The sequence below is a fragment of the Protobothrops mucrosquamatus genome, unplaced genomic scaffold (genome assembly GCF_001527695.2).
Source record: "Protobothrops mucrosquamatus isolate PMUCROS unplaced genomic scaffold, P.Mucros_1.0 scaffold44, whole genome shotgun sequence".
NCBI classification, from domain to species: Eukaryota; Metazoa; Chordata; class Lepidosauria; order Squamata; family Viperidae; genus Protobothrops; species Protobothrops mucrosquamatus.
In genome coordinates, this window is record NW_015386426.1 from 258,130 (window position 1) to 278,616 (window position 20,487).

At 34.3% G+C, this 20,487-nt stretch overlaps 1 protein-coding gene across 1 annotated transcript in view; it reads left to right on the forward strand.

The window, feature by feature from the left end:
• Positions 1 to 4,503: 4,503 nt before the first annotated feature.
• MAST2 (microtubule associated serine/threonine kinase 2) overlaps positions 4,504 to 20,487 on the forward strand; it is a 47,609-nt gene continuing 31,625 nt past the window's right edge. Inside the window, exons 1-7 of the mRNA XM_015811527.1 lie at positions 4,504 to 4,582; positions 5,475 to 5,629; positions 7,239 to 7,314; positions 8,095 to 8,304; positions 14,134 to 14,235; positions 17,658 to 17,790; positions 19,858 to 19,925. Of these exons, the coding sequence (XP_015667013.1) occupies positions 5,604 to 5,629; positions 7,239 to 7,314; positions 8,095 to 8,304; positions 14,134 to 14,235; positions 17,658 to 17,790; positions 19,858 to 19,925 (615 nt within the window). The 5' untranslated portion in view covers positions 4,504 to 4,582; positions 5,475 to 5,603. The remainder of the gene's footprint in view (positions 4,583 to 5,474; positions 5,630 to 7,238; positions 7,315 to 8,094; positions 8,305 to 14,133; positions 14,236 to 17,657; positions 17,791 to 19,857; positions 19,926 to 20,487) is intronic.

Here is a 20,487-nt window from a genome sequence, read left to right on the forward strand (position 1 = left end):
AGATTCTATTCTATTCTATTCTATTCTATTCTATTCTATTCTATTCTATTCTATTCTATTCTATTCTAGTAACAAGCTGGCACAGGTAATATAGAAAATTCTTTCTTGCTGTCTAGTTGCCATCTGGATTTTTTCAGGCCATATGTGATAGCCCTAGGATAGAGAGTGGGGATTAAAGGCATACACACATAGAAATTGTTAGAAGGCAAGGAGCAAAATACATGAGGGATTCACTTAGAAGCACAGGCCCACAGAAGGAAATAAGGCACACTCATCGTTCTATTTCTGTGAAATAGCCTTTTGTTCTCTTGGCTTCCGGTTTAAACTTTTTGGTGAGGAAGATGTATTCAATCCTGGATGTCTTATCTTCTGCTGGGTTTCTGTCAAGAATCGGAAAAGAAGTGTGGGACATTATTGTTTACTTTTAAATATTTTTTTCTGGACTAGATTACTAGGGAAATCTCAGTAAGGAAAGATACATAGAATTGAAAGACATATTTGGTTGATATCTATAGGAGCAGAAGGTTAGGCTGATTATATTTTTGCTCTGCTCCAGTGTGGCTTATATTTTTACATTATGCAGATGTTTAATTTAAAGCTGATGTATTACAAAGCTGCATAGTAATGTTCACATTTCAAATAATATTGTGCAGGTATAGAAGGAATTAATGTTCTGTTCCTTTTAGATACAAATTAATGCATATGAAACATTATTTGTAACTTCATAGGCAATACCATATACTTATATAATAGAGTATTTCCAGATTGACCTAGCATAGGTCACATAGATTAGATCTTGATTAAGTCATGTAATTCATAGGACTTCTAAACCATGACATTTTCCATTTGTGTTCCTCATTATTTTGTTTTTAATCATTTATTCTGGCTTATTTCTCACCAGAAAAAGTTAGAGGAAATAGGATGGAACACAGTGATTAATAATAATAAAAACCATAAGTCTGAAAACTTTGTATGTTAGATTCACATTAACTATAATATAGAAATAGTTGTAAGCGTGGTTCAAATACCATTTTTGTATGTTTTTAAGCAGGTGGAAGTCCATTGGATAGTCCCCGAAATTTTTCTCCAAATGCACCATCTCACTTTTCCTTTGTTCCTGCCCGTAGGTATGTATGAGTGATTTTTTTTCCATTAGTGTGTGTGTGTGTGTGTGTGTGTGTGTGAGAGAGAGAGAGAGAGAGAGAGATCACTGATTCATTAACTTTCTACCATTGTTTTAAAAATAGTTTGTTTTAAAATATCATCTTTAATGTATATGTCGGATATAGGATTCCAGCGCGTGTACAGATATCAGAACATTTTAGATTCAGAATTCAGATCGGACTTGAATTTTGGTAGAATTAGAATATTGCAAACTTGATGTATTTACCATTATTTATCTCAGTCCTTTTGACTTGCCATTAAATCAGTATTGAAGAATATTGTTCAAGATAGTTGTGCTGGTTGAGTTTGGCTAATCTTTTCTAATCTTGAGATTTGTTCATTCTCATTCTCCAATTTATTGAGGATTTAAAAAAAAATCAGTTTGCCTTTAATCAGATATTCACAACTTGGGCCACGATGGCTCCTTTTAAAAGGAAGTCAAGTGTGTCAGTAAGTTTCCCCCCTCAGATAAACTCTGCTTCTATGTTCTTTATTGAGGCAGTAGCAAGTTTTGGACTTTTGTTATTTTGAAATACATTCAGAAACAAATACATTGCAATATTTATTTATTTATTAAATTTCTATGGCTGCCCATCTCTAAACGTGACTCTGGGTAGCAAACAATCTTAAAATAAATTGAAAACAAGTCCAGTCAAAAATGCAAAGTTAAAACACATAGCAGTTCAGTGGCCATTTGAAGTTATGATGGCACTGAATGAATGGTGGGTATGATTTGACCTTGGAGTCTGGGTTCAAATCAACTGGCTCGTACTTATGACCAATTGCAGTGCCCCACAATTGTGTGATAGCCATTTGCAAATTCCCCTGCCAGCTTCCCCAGAAAGTCACTTGGAAGCCAGTAGGGAAAAACATGAGTCATAAGTCACTGGGATAAGTCTCACGCTTCTCCCTTGCCAGCCACTCGCACATCCTTGCACACCCTCCAAAATCTTCACCATGCCTCCCTTGCACACTCCCCAAACCTGGCTGCACTTCCTTTGCACCCTCTCCGGACCTCGGCTGTACTGTCAGTGAAAACACTATTCCCCATCTTTTTTCTCCCAAAGAAGTTTTGGGGATCATTTTCAGCCTAGCTATATCCTTGAAAATAAAGATGATACTTTCAGTTGCACCATACCAGCTTTCCATTTTCGTTTTGATTAAAACAATATTTTAAAAAGTCAGATGGAGCAGGGAGCCAGATGCAAACAAAGGGTAGTGTCTATGGACTTATAGGTTTGGGAGATGAAATATTGGGGTCTTCAAATATAATGATTTTTTTCATAGTTGCCACTATTAAATTATGATGGGATGTTATAGCCATTTTATACCTTTGTTTATCTCACTAGCAGTTTTAAAAATCCCATCAATATTGTTAGGATGTCAGGCTACTACCATTTGTTTTGCTAAGAAAATATTACTTAGCAATAAATCTCAAGTTTAGTATTTTGTGAGCATACCTGAATGTGGTAATAATGTGAAAGCTGGGCTCTGCTTATTTACGCAAGGTGAAGATGAATAATTCTCAAAGCTGAGTGGTGGAATTATTTCAGTGTCAGTATAAATCTGATGGTGTACAAATCTGATTATAAATCTGTCATTAAATAATATGTTTCTTTTTCTTACACTGCAAGTTCATCCATAGAATTGTTTAGGATGTTTAAAGGGCTAAAAATAACTATTTGATAAATGTTTGCAAATGCTCTGTATTTTGTTCCCATTTTTATTGCTGGTACTGTTTCTTTTACATAGCCATGGACACAGGGCAGACAGGTAAATGGTACAGCTGATGTAAGTTGTATGCAGTATGAATGGAAAGCTTTTGCATGCTGCAGTCTCAGCGAACTCATGCTTTCATAACCCATTTAGGCATGTCAGCAACACCTCTTTTGACCAATTAGAATGAGTGACATCTGTTGTTTTTTAAAAATTTATGACTTCTATTGAAAACAAAATATTGCTGTTCTTCTAAATGTTATATTACACATCTCTAGACATATCCACTTAAAAGAGAAATAAAACTCTATTCAATTCAGAAGTAAATCCAGAATTAAAATACTTAGGAATAATTCTGGGAGCTGTATTATATTAATTTAAATTTAAATCAACTGTAAAATGTAGCCTCAAACAAATCAGTATCATGAAAACAGTCGTATTGGAGCAGCGAGTTGCTATTCTGTTTTACCGCAAGTGAAAGGTTTACTATCAGTAAAATTTTTAGGAGAAGTTAGTGACTAAGGATTTTTGCACCTGAAAGTAAAAGTTACTAATCTAATAATTATTGTTAATAAGCATTCTACTGTATTTCTGCAATTGCTAAGTGAACACTGCTTGAAAATTTTCTGCCTTGGAACTGCTCCTTTCAAAGAAACAGTACTCCTTATGGTTATGTATATTGGCTAGGTGATAAGTTGATCCACTAAACAGAAGTAGTTTTTCCATATGAAAACTACAGGTGAAACATATTCCTTTTTAGTTGCTTTATATATTTCTCTGAATGATGTTTGCTTTGAAAGGGCCCTGAATTTTTGAATTGTGATTTTTAAACATAATTATGCCAAGTAATAGTTAATATTTTGCACCATGTTTGTATATTTATAAATATAATTATTTAGAGAAAATGGATCTCCCTGCAGTATCTCTTTTCAACATTTTTTAAAATATTGAAAAATTATTTACAATACATATCCTTTAAAAATACCTTGTAGACCATAAGAGCACAAGAAGATTTCTGCTTGATCAGACTATAGATGTTTTATTCAGGAATCTGGATTTTTGCATATAAAATGTAACACACAGTGCCTATTTGGGGTTTTTAACTGTAGCATGGATTTTGTAACAACATCTTAAATATTTGTGATTTTGTGCATGAAGCATGAAGGCATAAGTTAAATGTTACGTTTTTCTCCCCTAAATTTAAAAGAAAAATGGACTTGAACTGTAAGTTGTGTTTCTGTATATAGTAGATTGGATGGAAAGTTTGCTCCTGACTTAGTTAATTGGACTTTCTTTTGAAATACCTAAGAGAAAAAAGATTAACACAGCAAAAACCTTAGAAAACATTTGTTTAGAAGACACATGGTTGTTGACACCCTTAGTATATTTTGTGTAGATATCTGCCACATTGTTCTGCTGTATTTATTCTCTGGGTCAGCAACAATTTGCAAGTGGCAAATTGGATTTTTAACTACACTCTGATGGCATTTGAAACTTAAGTAGTATAAATTACATTATCCCCTAACTCCTGCATATGAATTAATTAAATAGGTAATGTATATTATTTAAATTTATATGTTTTTAATAACATTTTAAAATAATATTGTTTGTATCTTTTTCTAGGACAGATGGGCGGCGTTGGTCTTTGGCCTCCCTCCCTTCATCTGGATATGGAACCAACACTCCAAGTTCAACTGTTTCAGTAAGTTCACGCTCACTGTGTTGATTAATGAATGATTCCAGGTTCTTTTCCTCCTGATAGCTAATGGAATTTGAGATGTTTTAGATAAATATTTCTTTTTTTTCATATTCTGTCAGAAATGTATTATTTAACTTCTCAAAACACTTTTGAAGGGAATTTCACAACTGATTCAGATTCCAGATAAAAATATATTCTGTATTTCCTTCATAATGAAGTCTCACTCATTCTGTTATATTATTCATTTAAAATATATTAACAAAAAGCACTTGACCTTTTCATCATAATCCTAGTTCAATATGTTAATTGAACTAGTTAAATACTGAAAATTTATATAAGATACAGAGAATGAAAGTACACGCTACACTGGCTCTCATGGCAAGTCAAGAAATCCTAAAACGTTTCTCATATTTATAATTTCATTTAATAATTCCTAACTTTTTTATTATAAAAGGAATTTTCTTTGATTCCAGATTACCATCATGTACAGTATCCTTAACCTTCCTTTTATGGAATTTATTACAAGTGTAGCAATAATACTCCATAGAGAGTTTCTGAATAAATTATTTCTACAGTAGTAGGCAGATGATTTTCTGCTTTTCACAGATAATTTGTGTGTTTTTATGAAAAGTTTTGAAATAATTTAGAATCAAAGTTGCTGGTTTCTGGTCGTAGATCTGTTGTGGCATACAAAAAAAACCCCCTTACTTTTCAGGAATGGCTTTGAATTTTGTTCTTACGGATCAAGTCTTTTTTCCATTACTGGAATTACTCAAGAACAAATATAAGATACATGAACATTTGTATTTTTTTCTCCTAGAAACAAATCATTATGTATTTTTTGTAAAATATTTGCCTGTCCTTAAGTATTCTCTTGCATACATTTTGTTCTTAGTCATCTTGCTCATCTCAGGAGAAGCTACACCAGTTGCCCTATCAACCAACAGCTGATGAACTTCACTTTCTGACAAAGCACTTCAGCACTGAGAGTATCACTGACGAGGAAGGAAGGCATTCTCCAGCAATGCGGCCTCGATCTCGTAGCCTGAGGTAATCCTTAAACCCTTCATTCTTTTACTTAATTCTCGGCAGTATCCTTGCAAGAAAAATTACTTTTTGTTTCACCCATTAATTGCTGCAGTATCATCATTCACATGATAGACTGCATGGTTTGTATATAATTTCAGATTCATTCCTTGACATTCACAACTAGAACTAAAAAAACTCTTGTTTAAATTTTTGAAGAACAGCTGCCAGACTCAGTGGGCTAGATGGACCAATATAGGTCTTGCATCTACAGTATATCTAGCTATATTAGTCTCTTGGAATGTCTGGAAAGCCATTATTCATTACATTCATTATTTTTAGTAGTATAAATTTGATAAAAGTTGAAATCAGTGCAAAGATCACTTTTAATCCCGGAATGGGACAATCTGCTATAGGCAACTCCCTGGGGCCACCTCATCGTGGCCAACTCACTGCGGGCCAATTTGCCATGGCCAGTTCGCTGCGGGACAATTTAACAATTCAATTCAATTATTTAAAATAAATAAAAAATCATTTTAATTTTTGTCATTCATATTTCATTTTGTCCCTTCTTTTGCATCTGTTCTTTAATGATTCTATTCCACCATTTCTTTGATATTAGTGTAACTTTTGTCCCGCAGAGAATTATCCTGTGGCGAGGTGGCCATGGCGAATTGTCCCGTAGAAAGTTGGCTGTGACAAATTGACCGTGGGGAGTTGGCCATGGCAAATTGTCATAGACCCCTTTAATCCACATTATTTTAAATTGACCTGACCATTGGGTAGGGAAAGGTTAAAGATTAGAAATATTTATTTTACCAAATTTATTATGGCCACCCACTCCAGTAGGTTGAGTGGCTTACAAAAACAAATAAACAATTAAATACAGTTTGAAAAAGACATGTAACAAATGTGGCAGCCTGGAGTAAAAAAAATCATACCAGTAAAAACACAATAAAATATACAATTGGGGCTATACAAACATACTATCCCCAGGCCTAGGAAATATTAAAATATGTCTAACGGAAACATCTTTATATTAGATCCTAAATCACTTTTTTTTGTTCTAAGGGAGAATAACCAAATATTTAAATATTGCTGAATTATTGCTGAATTCGCCATATTGATTAAAATGCCTAGGAATGAAATTCAGCAACAATGGATTTTATACATGAACTACTTTTGCCAAAATTGTATTAACTTATTATCTACTTGTGAGAGCCAATTTCCTAGGAGCAGAAAGACCCAGATTTTGGTCATCCTTTAGGCATGCAAGCTGGCTAGGTGACCTTGATTACGTTTTCTTGACCCCATGGCTGGAAAGTAAAAAATAATTGACTAATCACATTAGTACACTGTAACTTTCAATGAAGAAACTTCAACAGCAACAACTGTATGAGCCAAAAAAAGAAGAAGATGTGGCTGTTTTCATGAGTCTAAGAAGAGTGCTGCATATATTTCAAAACATGTCTTCTGAATTAAAGCTAAAGTATTATGTAGTAATTATGCATACAAAATTTATGTAGCTAATTGGTTTATGAAATATATAATCACACTAAAGTGGATGGTATGCTCAAATAGTCATACTGCCTTATGTTACAATGCTTTACCCCTCAAATCTTTTGGTTTTTAGTCCTGGTCGTTCTCCGGTGTCCTTTGATAGTGAAATTGTGATGATGAACCATGTATACAAAGAAAGATTTCCAAAGGTAAGAAGGTACCCTGAGCAGTCTGAGGTTTTTTTTATATCCATTTAGTAGGAATAATAAAAATATATGAAATTAAAAAATATATGATATAAAGGACCTATTCTTTATACAAAGTTAAGGCACTGCTAAAGCAATACTAATAAAATGAAAATCCACATTGGAGTTATTTAAGCAAATTGAGGGTTTGCAAAATAGTTATAAATATTTAAGATAAGAAAGCATTTTCATCAAAGAAGATGACTGGAGCTGTCTAGTGTTTAAAATGTATTTGCAAAAGGTTGCCAGTTAAGAATCAATGTGTGCCAAAATATAAATTGGATTTTATCTGGTATATAAAAGTCTCTCTTAAAGACTATTTGAAAGATAAAATATGTTTATAATTCTAGATCCCATACTTTTTAAAAACTCTTAAGCTTAAAATTTGAAGTCAAACTTTTCCATCCTTAGCAAGATAGGATGCTAAAATAAATGAAAGATCCACTATGAAGCTTGTAAAAAATAAAAATTATATGCACTCCCATTATAGCTCTCTCACATATGGTGTTTAAACTTTTCTGAAATGATGCTTTTTATCTGTAAGTTATAACTATAGAATATAATATCAATAAATTTAATGTGAATGTTTACAATGATAATAGAGAACAAAGTTCATTTATTTTCTATAGGCAAAATTCTTAAATAGTCCAATAAGGCCCATTAATTAGGTTTAATATATTTAATTAAGCTCATATGTTGATTCATTTATAGCAAAACGGCAGTAATTATTTGACCCATTTTTAGGCCACAGCCCAAATGGAGGAACGGCTGGCTGAATTTATTGCATCGAGTGCACCTGAAAATGTGTTGCAATTAGCAGATGGGGTCCTAAGCTTTATTCATCATCAAATTATTGAGTTGGCCAGAGACTGCCTGGATAAATCACGTGAAGGACTCATTACGTCTCGGTACTTTTATGAACTGCAGGAAAATCTTGAAAAATTGCTTCAGGATGTAAGTATGTCAACAAATGATTTAACCCTTTCAGAAATGTTGGAGCTTGTTAATTTAGAATTATAGAAATTAAAGTCCAGTACTCTTGGACAAGGTGACCCTCTTGATGACCACCACAGCTTACAACCATAATTCCGGGCTCAGTTATGATTGTAAATCACGGGCTACCTGCATTATCCCAGATTCATCATCATGAAATCTTTTGCTCCCTAATTCATCTTTATACTTTATAAGTTTAAATATGAGAGAATGGGCACAATCAAGCCATATGAATTGAAATTTAATAACTTATGGGAAGAAAGAAAAACACTTTTAAAGATGCATATGCTTGTTATTGTACGATGCTTTTATGGGTCACAGTCCATGGTTGTGCGTCCAATGGACTGTAATCTACAAAGGTTCTGTGATAATAAAATTAATGTTCTTATGGTTTCAGTGGAAGATTCAAAGCTGAAATTTCTCTCTGAAATTAATCCCATATCAAATCAACCACCTTTAATTGTGATTGGCTTTCATGCATTTTCTAAAGCCTCCAAAACACAATTTGTTGATGTAAGGGCTAAAACTCAATAAGGCTGGAACCAACAGTTCTCAACTTACAGAATACTGTCAAAAGACAAGCCAAGTGTCTGTTGGGTCAGAAAGGCAAGAGATAAAATTTGAGGGATTAAATTGTGCATAAATATACCAGATTAATTGGCTTCCTGGTCCAGGAGCAAGTACAGTTGGTGCTCAAGATGAACCTGTGGAAAGGGCTATGGTTGCTACCTGCTCTTTAAGCAGGAGTTGTGACTCTAGGAAGACTCCCCCCAAATTGCACACCAACTTTGACTGAGGAAGTGTGGCTCCCTGTGCAGAGTTAAAGATGGAAAAATCTTGGTCTTGCCAAAGTGGAGCCAAAGCCTATTCTTCTGCATCCAAACTTCTAGATCAGGGCTTTTCAACCTTTTCACCCATTGTACCACTTTTAGGATATGGCAACATCCGAATACCACCAGTTGCCTAGAAAGGTGTCAAACACTTGACGACCCCCCCAAAGGAAAAAAAGTGATAAAATACAGGTAGTCCTCGACTTACAACAGTTCGCTTAGTGACTGTTCGAAGTTGCAATGGCACTGAAAAAAATGCCCCCCAAGCCACAGCCGAGCAAGACACCTGCCTGCCCACCCAGTGGCACTCTTCCTCCTGTCCGAGGTTTCCATTGTTGTGAACATTTCTATTGAGGATTGGCAGCAGGGGTGGGGTGGGGGGGTTTGGTTTTTATTCCCCCGGTCTGCTGGGTGGTTGCAGCAGGTTTTGGTCACTTCACATGACCCTGGGACACTAACCGTCATAAATATGAATCAGTTGCCAAGCATCTGAATGTAAATCACAAGACCCTGGAGATGTTGCAACATTCCAGCTGATTGGTGCTTCTTCTGGGCTCAGCAGAAGCACCAGGATCAGTGCCAAGCTCCAGCTGGAGCCTGGCGCTGATCCTGGCACTTCCACTGAGCCCTGACAGCCCCGAAGCAGCGCTGATCCTGGCGCTTCCACTGAGCCCTGACAGCCCTGCAGCTCCAGCCATCTCTCGCTCAGGCTTGTGCGATGCTGCCATCGGTTCACCTCATTCCCCTCCCCCGCTAACACTTTTCTAGGATGGTCATGTACCACCTGCCAGGTGCCAATGTACCACAGGTGGTACCCGTACCATTGGTTGAAAAGCCCTGTTCTAGATCCTCCAGGCACCAGGAAAGGGAAAAAACTTGACAGCATCACCTCATTGGGCCAGGACTGAGTTGCACAACTGGATGTTATCAGCATACAATAATACAATAATTTCTGTGCTGATGAATGACCTCACCCAGTGGCTTCATGTAATGTTAAATAGAAGTAGTGAGACAGTACCTCACAAAGCAGGGATCTCAGGCTCAATCTCTTCTTCCCCTATGAACACTGTTTGGAACTGCCCTGGAGAAAGGAGGAGAAACACCATAACACTGCCTATCAGACCCCTAAGTTGGTCCAAAAGGATATAATGTTTTATGATATCAAAAGCTGATGAGAGATCAAGGCGGATCAGGATGGCTATACTACTGTATGCTGAGCTTGTCAAAAGTTACCAACCAGTGTGATCAATGCTATCTCAATTGGACTTGAATCCTAATTGAAAGGACTCCAGAGAATCTGCTTCTCCCAACACTTTCTGGAGCTATAGACTAATAAGTTGCCTTAAAAAGTGAAGTTTGAAGACTGGTGAAAATTGTTCAGTTCTGTTGGTGATGGCCAGTGATAGCGTCTTAAGAAAGAGCAGACAATTATCTCTGTCAAGGCAGATGCAGCTATTTCCTCCTGTAGAGAAGCATTCACCGTTGGATGGACCTAGTCACCTGTCACCTGTCAGGAGACTGAATTAACCAGAAGGAAGAGGGAGCTAAAACACCAGTGGCTAAACTCAGCTCTAAGAAACCGTTCCACTTCCATCAGGTGGACAAAACTGATTTTGCTGCTGAAATGAGACTTACCTGCTCTGGAATCTGAGCTTGAGGATAGAAAATCTTTAAGAGTGGCATGAGATGTGTTGTCAGAGAGGTCTCCCCATTGACTTTGCTTGGTGGAAGCTAGCTGGGAAGGTTATAAATGGGGATCACACGACCCTCTCGTAAATGCATGCCGGTTGTCAAGTGGCTGAATTTTGATCATGTGGATGCTTTAACAGTTGTAAGTGTGAAAACCGGTCATAAGTCACTTTTTTCAGAGCTATTGTATCTTTGAATGGTCAGTAAGAATTTCTATAAGTCAAGGACTACCTGTAAATTGTTTTCTGAATTCGCATTAGCTAAGGAAAAGGAGAATAATGTATAAGTCGAAGATTACCTGCATTCCTATTGTAATTCAGATATAACATTTCCAAATCTTTTGGGGGATGGGCAAGAAAAAGCAAGTATTTTGGAAACATTGAAATATATTCAGTATTTATTTCTTTATTGATTTAAGTTTACTTTGCTGTTTCAATGCAAGTCATGCATTGCAACAAGTGATTATATCTTGGTTTTCACACAATTATAATGTTGGATACATATTTCTCAAGAAAATAAGGCATATTAGTTTAATTTACTTTTAAAAAGTTTTTGAGATGACTTAAGTATTTTATACTTAGCAAATGAAGCCCTTTATTATTTGTCTCATGAAATTAGAGGACTCTGGGGAAAACGGCATCTTATTACATCCAAGAGTTGTATTGCACTATTTATTCTCTGTACAGGAATTGTAGCACCATAATGTTCTAAATAAAAAGTCTTTTATGTTGGTAGACAACATGTCTGAGCACCTTGATTTATTCCATTAATTTTTAAAGAAAATATTTGACTGGAGGGTTTTTTTCCAAAATGTTTCCTTAAAAAAAAAAAGGACTTGGGAGCTAAAAATGTCTTCAGTTTCTTTGGCTTTTTTCCTCTTAGCCTTCATATGCCTAGTTTCTACTTAACTAAAAATCCTAATTAGAACTGGGATTCTTAGAAAGGTTTTAACCTGGAAATATGGGTTCTTGTTTCCAGAACTCAGTTTCTTTAGACTGTATCAGTGTATTAGCTCAATGAGAAAGCTGTGACTGGAATAGGGAGAAGAGCGATTGTAATTTCATGCCCCAGTGAGTATTGTTAGTGACAGATGAGTCTTTCACATAAGGGAATAACTTTATAATTTATCCATTTCTGCCTTCAGAACGTCATTGAAATTGGCAGCAGCCAGAGTCAATAATTCTTTTTCTCCCCCCCCCTCTCCTTCCAAAGTGAGATCTGTAATATGACTTACAACCTTCAGGCAAATATATAGTATTGGGAAGTACTAATTAGGTAGCATGCATCATGTTGAGAAAGCAAATGGTAGACACCTCTTTGGCATATAACCAGTACCTTCAAAATGCAGGAAAAGTAGGATATATTTTTAGTAAAATATTTGAAGAGATATCCAGACTGATTTGTGAGAAATTAAAACAAATCATAGTGATATTATTAAGTGTCCCGAAACTGCAGCCGAGTTATTTTGGATGAATGGCAGCTACAAGCATGCTTCATTACTATGTTTCTGTAGTATTCTATTATTTTTCATCCAGCTAGATATTAATGTTTTGAATAAATGACATGGTTTTTCTTGATATTTTTTCTCAATATAAAATAGAATAATAATTAAAATCCCTTTTTAATAATAATACTAATAATACTAATAATAATACTAATAATAATACTAATAATAATAATAATAATAATAATAATAATAATAGTAATAAACTTTTGATATTACTGTTTTATTACAATGTTTAAAGTTACTTTGTTTAATATCCAGATTTTGGAGAAAAAAGATTTACTTCTTAGAACAATCAGAACAATAGAATTGACAATGAAGATATTGAAATGGCAGATAACTTCTGCTTTGTAGTATCAGCCATCAACAGTAAGGAAACAAACTGTCAACAAATTGGTAGAGTAGCTATGAAGGCCTTGAAAAAGATATTCAAATGTCATGATATGTCTATACCTACAAAGATTTGAATTGTGCTAGCCACAGGTATTCCCTGTGACACTCTATGGAAATGAAAGTTGGATTTTAAAGAAGTAGGATAGGAAGAATATTGATGCCACTAAACTTTGGTGCCAAAGAAGATCCCTGAGAATACAGTAGCAAACAAAAAAATAAACCAATGGATCATTGATCAAATCAAGTCAGAGTTCTCTCTTGACCAGGCTCAGATTATTATTCTTCTGACACGTTATGCAAAGACCAGAACACCAAAAAAAATTTCTAATGCTGGGAAAAGTGGAAGAAAAGAGACGAGGATGAGTACCACCAAAATGGACAGACTCAGTTATAATGGCAACAAGTACACCATTAAGAGATTTGAAAAAACAAATTAGGGATACATCATCATAGAGAATATGTGGTCACTAGGAAATGAAAGTGGCTTGATGGCACGTAATCTAACCATTGCTCTGAACAGCTTTTTCTCAGTGGTAATGTTTTTTAAATGTCTAAAAACAATGTTTCTTTCAAAATATTAATATGTTTGCTAAATGGAAAGAAAATTTAGTTATTTAAATTTCAGTTCATTTTTATAAGTTCCAAATGAAGATAAGTAGAATATTATATGTTTTTCTGTGCGAAGTGAATTGCAAAATCTATATATATTTATTGTCTTATATTGAAAAAACTGTATATTACACCAGCTAGGAACTCTATAAAGCATTCCTGTGACATATGTAAAACTGTTATTGAATGTAAATTTTAAGAAAATTGTCTCTAGATATAAAACCAAAACCTAATAAAGCAATAAACCAAATTATGTGGTTCATGTTCTATTAAAATGTTCTTTATTATTTTACCATTTTTCTTAGTACTATCGATTTTTATTGCTGTTCTTCATTACTTTTAAATGACAAAGTAAAACAATTGAGCAGGTAAACACCTTACCAAAAATATTGGTGTTTGAATCCAATTTCTTATTAATTAACACGGCAAAGTTGTCTTTAATGTTTTAATAAAAATTGGAGTCATTTTTATGTCCTTCAGGAAGCTTTTTTAGAATAATGACAAGGCACTGAAAAGAGTTTTATATATAATGAATTGCAGGAAAAGAAACCTTTAGATGTCCAGTGAATGTTATAAAAAAAGGTTCTACAATATTGCATATGAGTTGACGTTATGTTTAAGATTCTCCCAATACAGAACATGAATAATGTTAATTGTGGCTGTGTCGTGCTTTAGCTATAATTAAATTATTGATGTTCACTTCAGAGGTGAAATATGCAGGATCCATTGTTTGTACATATTGTAATGCGACATTCTTTCCCCTAGGCTCACGAACGGTCAGAAAGTTCTGATGTGGCATTTGTTACCCAACTGGTAAAAAAGTTGATGATCATCATTGCACGTCCAGCGAGGTTGCTTGAATGTCTGGTAAGCACGCAGAGTTTTTAGGGGCTTTGTAAGATAGTAAAATCTCCCAGGGACCTGACATACGCACCCAATAGTTTAAAATTTATGTCCAGTATTGAGTGTAACAAAATATGTTTCCAAAAAGATTACATAAATCAGAGAACTAGTGGCTGTTCTACTAAAAGACTTTATAGTTTTATGAATAATGGCCTGCTTCTGTTGCATTTGGTTTCTAGTGAATAGATCTTGCCACTTCTTAATTGTCCTTTCACACAGATTATAGCAGCCATTATAAATCAAGGAATACAATTCCGTATTGTTTACTGCTTGATAAATAAATTTGTACACTGTTATCAGAGTTTATACTATGATATTGCAGCTGTCGTTCAGCTTGAAAAATAGTGTCATGTAAATTTTGGGGTTAGAGTTAGGGTTAGGGTCAATCTATGTTGATTGTGACTAATAAGGTATCTATAGAAGTAGGCAGTTGATTATAGATTTGTGTGTTTTATGACATTTTGTATTATTTCATAGAATGCTTCATTATAATTTTATGTCATAAAATGTTTTATAAACTTAGCCAAATTTCGATTCCATGAGAGTCATAGGTCCTGGATTTTGGACTCATTTTGTAAATTAATCCATTTAAAGAACCTTACTTGAAAAAAATTGGTAATACGATACACCATTTCCCTCACGGTTATAGACGTGAGAGTTTAGTAGTATATAAATGCAGCATCTCACAAGTTACATGGTCCAATTATCTGGCTGTCTATTTGTTCATGCATGCATCCATGCATCCATGCATCCATCCATCCCCCAACTTCCTCCGGAAGCTCAAGTTGCCACATACAGTTCTCTCACATTTTCTACTTTGTTGTCTTGGTAACTCCATAAAGTAGGTTCAGCAGTGAAATCATGACTAGCTCAAAGTCACCCTCTGAATTTCATAGCTGAATGAGGTTTTGAACCTGGGTCTTATTATTCTCAGTCTAGTACAGTATATCCAACTGATAAATTATTTCAATTTTATATATTCACATAGTATATTCTATGCATAAGGAAGCTATAGCATTACATATCCACTTCTTCAAAAACCTTTCGGCCTTAAATTCCCTAGATAACTTTGTAATATTTGAACTGAAAGTTATTTTATCTATTTGAAACTAATGGGAGTTAGTTACCCTTCTAATGTAGATTTTCCCCCCTCTTTGAACAGTTGATCACTAATGTATATTTCAAATCAGTTTTGAAAAATCAGTTGCTGAACTATCTGTAAGATTATTTTTTTTAAAAAATCAAAAGCCTAATTACTTCATTTAATTATGTGCAGTTTTTTTTACTGTATTTAAATAATAAAATAATTTATCATAATTAATCTGTTTCACCTATAATGAACTGACTTTCGATTTTACTGGAGCTTTTTTAAAAAAGATATATGGTAAACTACACATCAATAAAAGCTTCGGGAATTCTACAAAGTGTGTCTGAATGTGTGTGCATTCCTCAAAAATTCTTCTTATATGAAAGTATAATTTTGAGAGCATATTTAAATTAAAAGTAGGTCAGTATGATATTCGGCTTATAATTATGCTTATTAAAAGGAATGTTTACTTCTATTGCTCTCTTTGCATGTCTGTATAGAGTTCATAAAAATTGTGCTGAAACAACTACTTTTAGTTACATGTAAATATCATTAACTGGGATGTTGAAAGATATTAATTAGCCTCAAAATTGTTTTAAAATGAAAAATGGAAACAATATGGGTTAAAATTTGAGCAGTGATAATGTGAAGCTGGTTGTGACAGTTGTCAAATGATGTGTCAGGACCGCAAAATATGGTTAGCTATGTCAATAATGTTTGGGTTTTACTTCGTGTTTTTTGTAGTTCATTTTCTTGTATCATGTGCCAAATTTATTCATTTAATCAGTCATTGGCTTGCTCCTGTTATTACAGTTGATTTCCTATAATAAAAAAGAGCATCTGGTTTCATTTGCCTTATTTTTGTGTACTGCTGAAGGAGAGATGAAAATTTTAATACCCTTAACTGATTATTGCAAATTATTTTTTTTTTATAAAGGAGATCCTTCTTACAATGTACAATGAAAAATTCAAAATGTAATTACAATTACATATGCTTTTTTTGGAAATAAAAAGGATCATCCTTTCCCTCTGATCATGCTTTATGTGCCAAATGGCTGAATGCCAAAATAATACAATGCAGCCTGGAATATCTCCAAGCAGAGCAGCTTCATACAGTTACATTGCAATTTTCAAGTAGCTGCTTTTTTAATACTATAACATACTTAAGATTATTCATGTGCCTTCAGGAAATGTTCTAGTTCTAGTGATATTTAATCCACTCTACGTAGTCTATATAAATAATACAATACTTTTTATTTTTATTTTCTTTGTTGAATTTATTTGCCACCCCTCTCAACCACAAGGTGACCCTTAAAATGTTAAAAAGAATAAAGCAATGCAACAGTATGAATATAATAAGAGTAAAACACTATAAAAATAAAAAATATCAATTTATTTATTTATTTATTTTATTTATATTTGAATTTATATCCCGCCCTTCTCCCGTAGGACTCAGGGCGGCTGACAATCTATTTAAAATACATACAAAACAATACAAATTTAAATTATAAAGCTAACAGATAGGGGGAGGGAGTAAACTGAACAGGGGCGGAGGTGGGATCTGTTATTAATCTGTCAGCCACCTCCATCTTTTTAATATTGTTATTACATAGAATGCAGTTAATGGTTAGATCAGGGATTTTTCTGATTTTCTGTAGTTTAATATTTCTTCTACCTCCCCCAAATTCTATAGAAGAAGTACTTTACAACACAAAATGGAGTATTACACTGGGTGTTATGTGCTATCTTGCTCTTTATATGGCTGTTTTTTCAATTCCCATAATACTTTTAAATTAATCGTTGAGATTGGTTTCAGTTGTGTGCCTTTCTAGCGCAACCAAATGACTCTCCTTGACCTCTCTGATGAACCAGCTATTTTAGTAGGCAGGGTATGATGCTTTTGCATATCTGTTCCACAGTTATGCAGTGCAAAATCCTCTCTCTATGGAGTTGTAAGCCTTACTAAAATAAGAAATATATTTTTCATTAAGAAATAAGAAAAATGTTTTCCACAATTCTGTTGTCTAATCTTTCATTACTCTTATGGTGCCTTAATGAGAAGTTTCAACTAATATCATTCTGAATTATTTTTCCAAAACACAACCATGTACGGAGAGCAATACTAAGCTGTGTCGTAAACCTTAAATCGGGTTTCATTCTAGATTTAAAAAATCACAGAAATTTAAGTTAAACTATGCATTTTATTTTCATCTTTCTTAAAATAAATTATACCTAGAGTTATAAGCATTTGTTTTTGAAATCAGATTAAATATTCTCTTTCTGTATCCTTTTGCTTTAGGAGTTTGATCCCGAAGAGTTCTACCATCTGCTAGAGGCTGCTGAAGGCCATGCCAAAGAAGGGGGAGGAATTAAATGTGACATCCCTCGTTATATTATATGCCAGCTGGGCCTTACCAGGGATCCCTTGGAGGGTGAGAGCATTGTATTCTTAGAACTATAATGAAGCAGAAAAAGAGTAGGATATCACAAAGCATCTTAGTCATTCTCCTAAACATTAACTAGCACATAACATCTAATGAGTGCATCAACTCTTAAGAATGTCTGTAAGTATTAGAGTGTCCCATTAAATTTATACAGTGTGCATATGCATTTTAATTATTACTTTAATGATATAGTATATAATAGCATATATTGCACACTCTAAATTGCACAAAGCAGAACTCATCAAAAAGGTGGTCCTATAGACTGGAAAGGATGAGTCTTCTGTTTCCCCTCTATTTGCAATGAATCCCTCCCAAACTGTAGGTGAAATAGCAAGAAAAAGAATTAAGATCCCTATAATTTTCCTCCTAGGGCAGGGGTAGGCAACCTTGGCTCTTTTATGACTCGTGGACTTCAACTCCCAGAATTCCTGAGCCAGCCATGCTGAGGGGAAAGGGAGAGGTTTCCAAGCTGAGCCATGCAGGCTCAGGAATTCTGGGAGTTGAAGTCCATGAGTCATAAAAGAGCCAAGGTTACCTACCCCTGTCCTAGGGGGATGGTTCCATTGGGCTTCAATTTCCTTTTCTAGGGGAATACTGAATTCCAACTTTTCTCATTCCCAAAGACTAAGATGAATGGCTTCAAACTCCCAGAATTCCAGGAGTTGACGTCCTTAAAACCGCTGAGATTGAGAAATACTGCTATTCTATTCTTGACTGCTCAATTCTAGAATTAGCCCACTAATTTTATGTGTGAAGTGACCATGCATATCCAATCTTTCATTGATATATACCTTCTGCATTAAACAGAAATTTACATGTTGTGGACTAATTTTTCTAAATACTGCCCACACAAAAAAGAGAATAAATTAGTTTTTTAATAGAAGAAAGTACTATTTACAGCAAAAAATAATATCAGAGTACAATAATTTTATATTGAAGATGACAAATGGTGTTTGGTATTTTTCATTTTTGGAATTTTGCTGAGGCTTCATATGACTCATAGACTGAAATAACTACAGAAAAGGGCTAAATAAAAACAGAAAAGGGAAAACATGTAACATACAAAACGCTGTATATGACTCTGATTTTTCCAAAATGAACAGTGTAATTATTTCATTTATTTTAAACATGAAAAAAGTGTTATGAGAAAATATAGAATCTATCCTATACATCAGGGGTCTTCAAACTTGGCACTTTTATGACTTGTGGACTTCAACTCCCAGATGCTGGCTGAGGAATTCTGGGAGTTGAAGTCCACAAGTCATAAAAGGGCCAAGTTTGAAGACCACTGCTATACATTAATCAGAATAACCTTACCAACACTAAGGAGATGTATTATTTGCATAGTTACAAAGTAAAGTGATATAAGTTAAGTACAGTGATCATCCGTGACATTTTGGTTTGGCCAAAAAGTATAAAAAATCTTGTGTGCTACTGTCTTTCCTACCCATCAGCATCCAATACAGACCTCGTGCAGAAAGTCTCACACTCTTTATACTAGTTTCTCAGGCCAAGGAAGAAGGCAGTGGCAAACTATTTTTGAAAATGCTGTCAAGAAAACTGTAGGGAATTGTTCAGCAATTGCCAGGTGTCAAGGCTGACTCAAAGGCACACACACACACACACACACACAAGCTATGCAGGAAGGACTGCAAATGAACTAAGGCAGTAAGTGTATTATTCTTTGAATACCAATGATTGTATACTGTTACATCTTAAAAGCATGTTTGTTAGAGAATTTTAATTTTCTCTGTTGGTAAAAATAAATCAGAAGCTCTCACAGTTGACTGCATTTAGCTGATTCAAATAAACTCTTTATATTCATATAAAATTATTTACAATATCATACATTCTTCTTTACAGCAACATAGTACAATGAAGACTTTTTACAGCAGAGATAGACCTTAGACTGAAACTGAAACAAACAAAATCCAGCTCCTAACTCAATACCTTTTGCACAGACTCAGTAGCACTTTCTTCACATTGGCTGACTGAGTTACCACATGACTCTTCCTGCTCATGAATATTCCAACAATGTTTTTCCTTTCTTTCCAGAAATGGCCCAGCTGAATAGTTGTGATAGTCCAGATACCCCAGAGACAGATGATTCTGCAGAAGGAAAGGTAGTGATTTAAAAAGCTCCATTCCATAATATAAAAACATTTCTGTACTGATATTAGCAAAGTATAAGTTGTGCACATTTTTCCCTAATGATAATTACAGTGGATATAGAAACCTCTACACACCCCTGTTAAAATGCCAGGTTTTTGAGTGTAAAAAACCCAGACCCAGATAAAGCACTTCAGAATTTTTTCCACCCTTAATATAACATATAAGCTGTTACAACATTACAACATACAAGCTAGTATAACATACACACTAGTATAACATACACAGCCACATCCCTATTTATAAAAGGGTGTGAACACTTATACAGTAACATTATTCTAGGTTTTTCCCCCCTTCTTCCTCTCTAAAGATTCCAGTTTGTTTTTCAATTGAATTGAACAAAGATGGAAAAATTTTGGTGATTTTTCGTGGTCTGGTTTTTTGTTTTTTTTTGCATCTAAAAAACCTGGCACATTAACGGGTATACAGACTTTCTATATCCACTGTACCTATCTGTTGAATAATATTAAGTATTATAATAGAAAATATTTAGAAAATGAATAGAAAATTAAATTT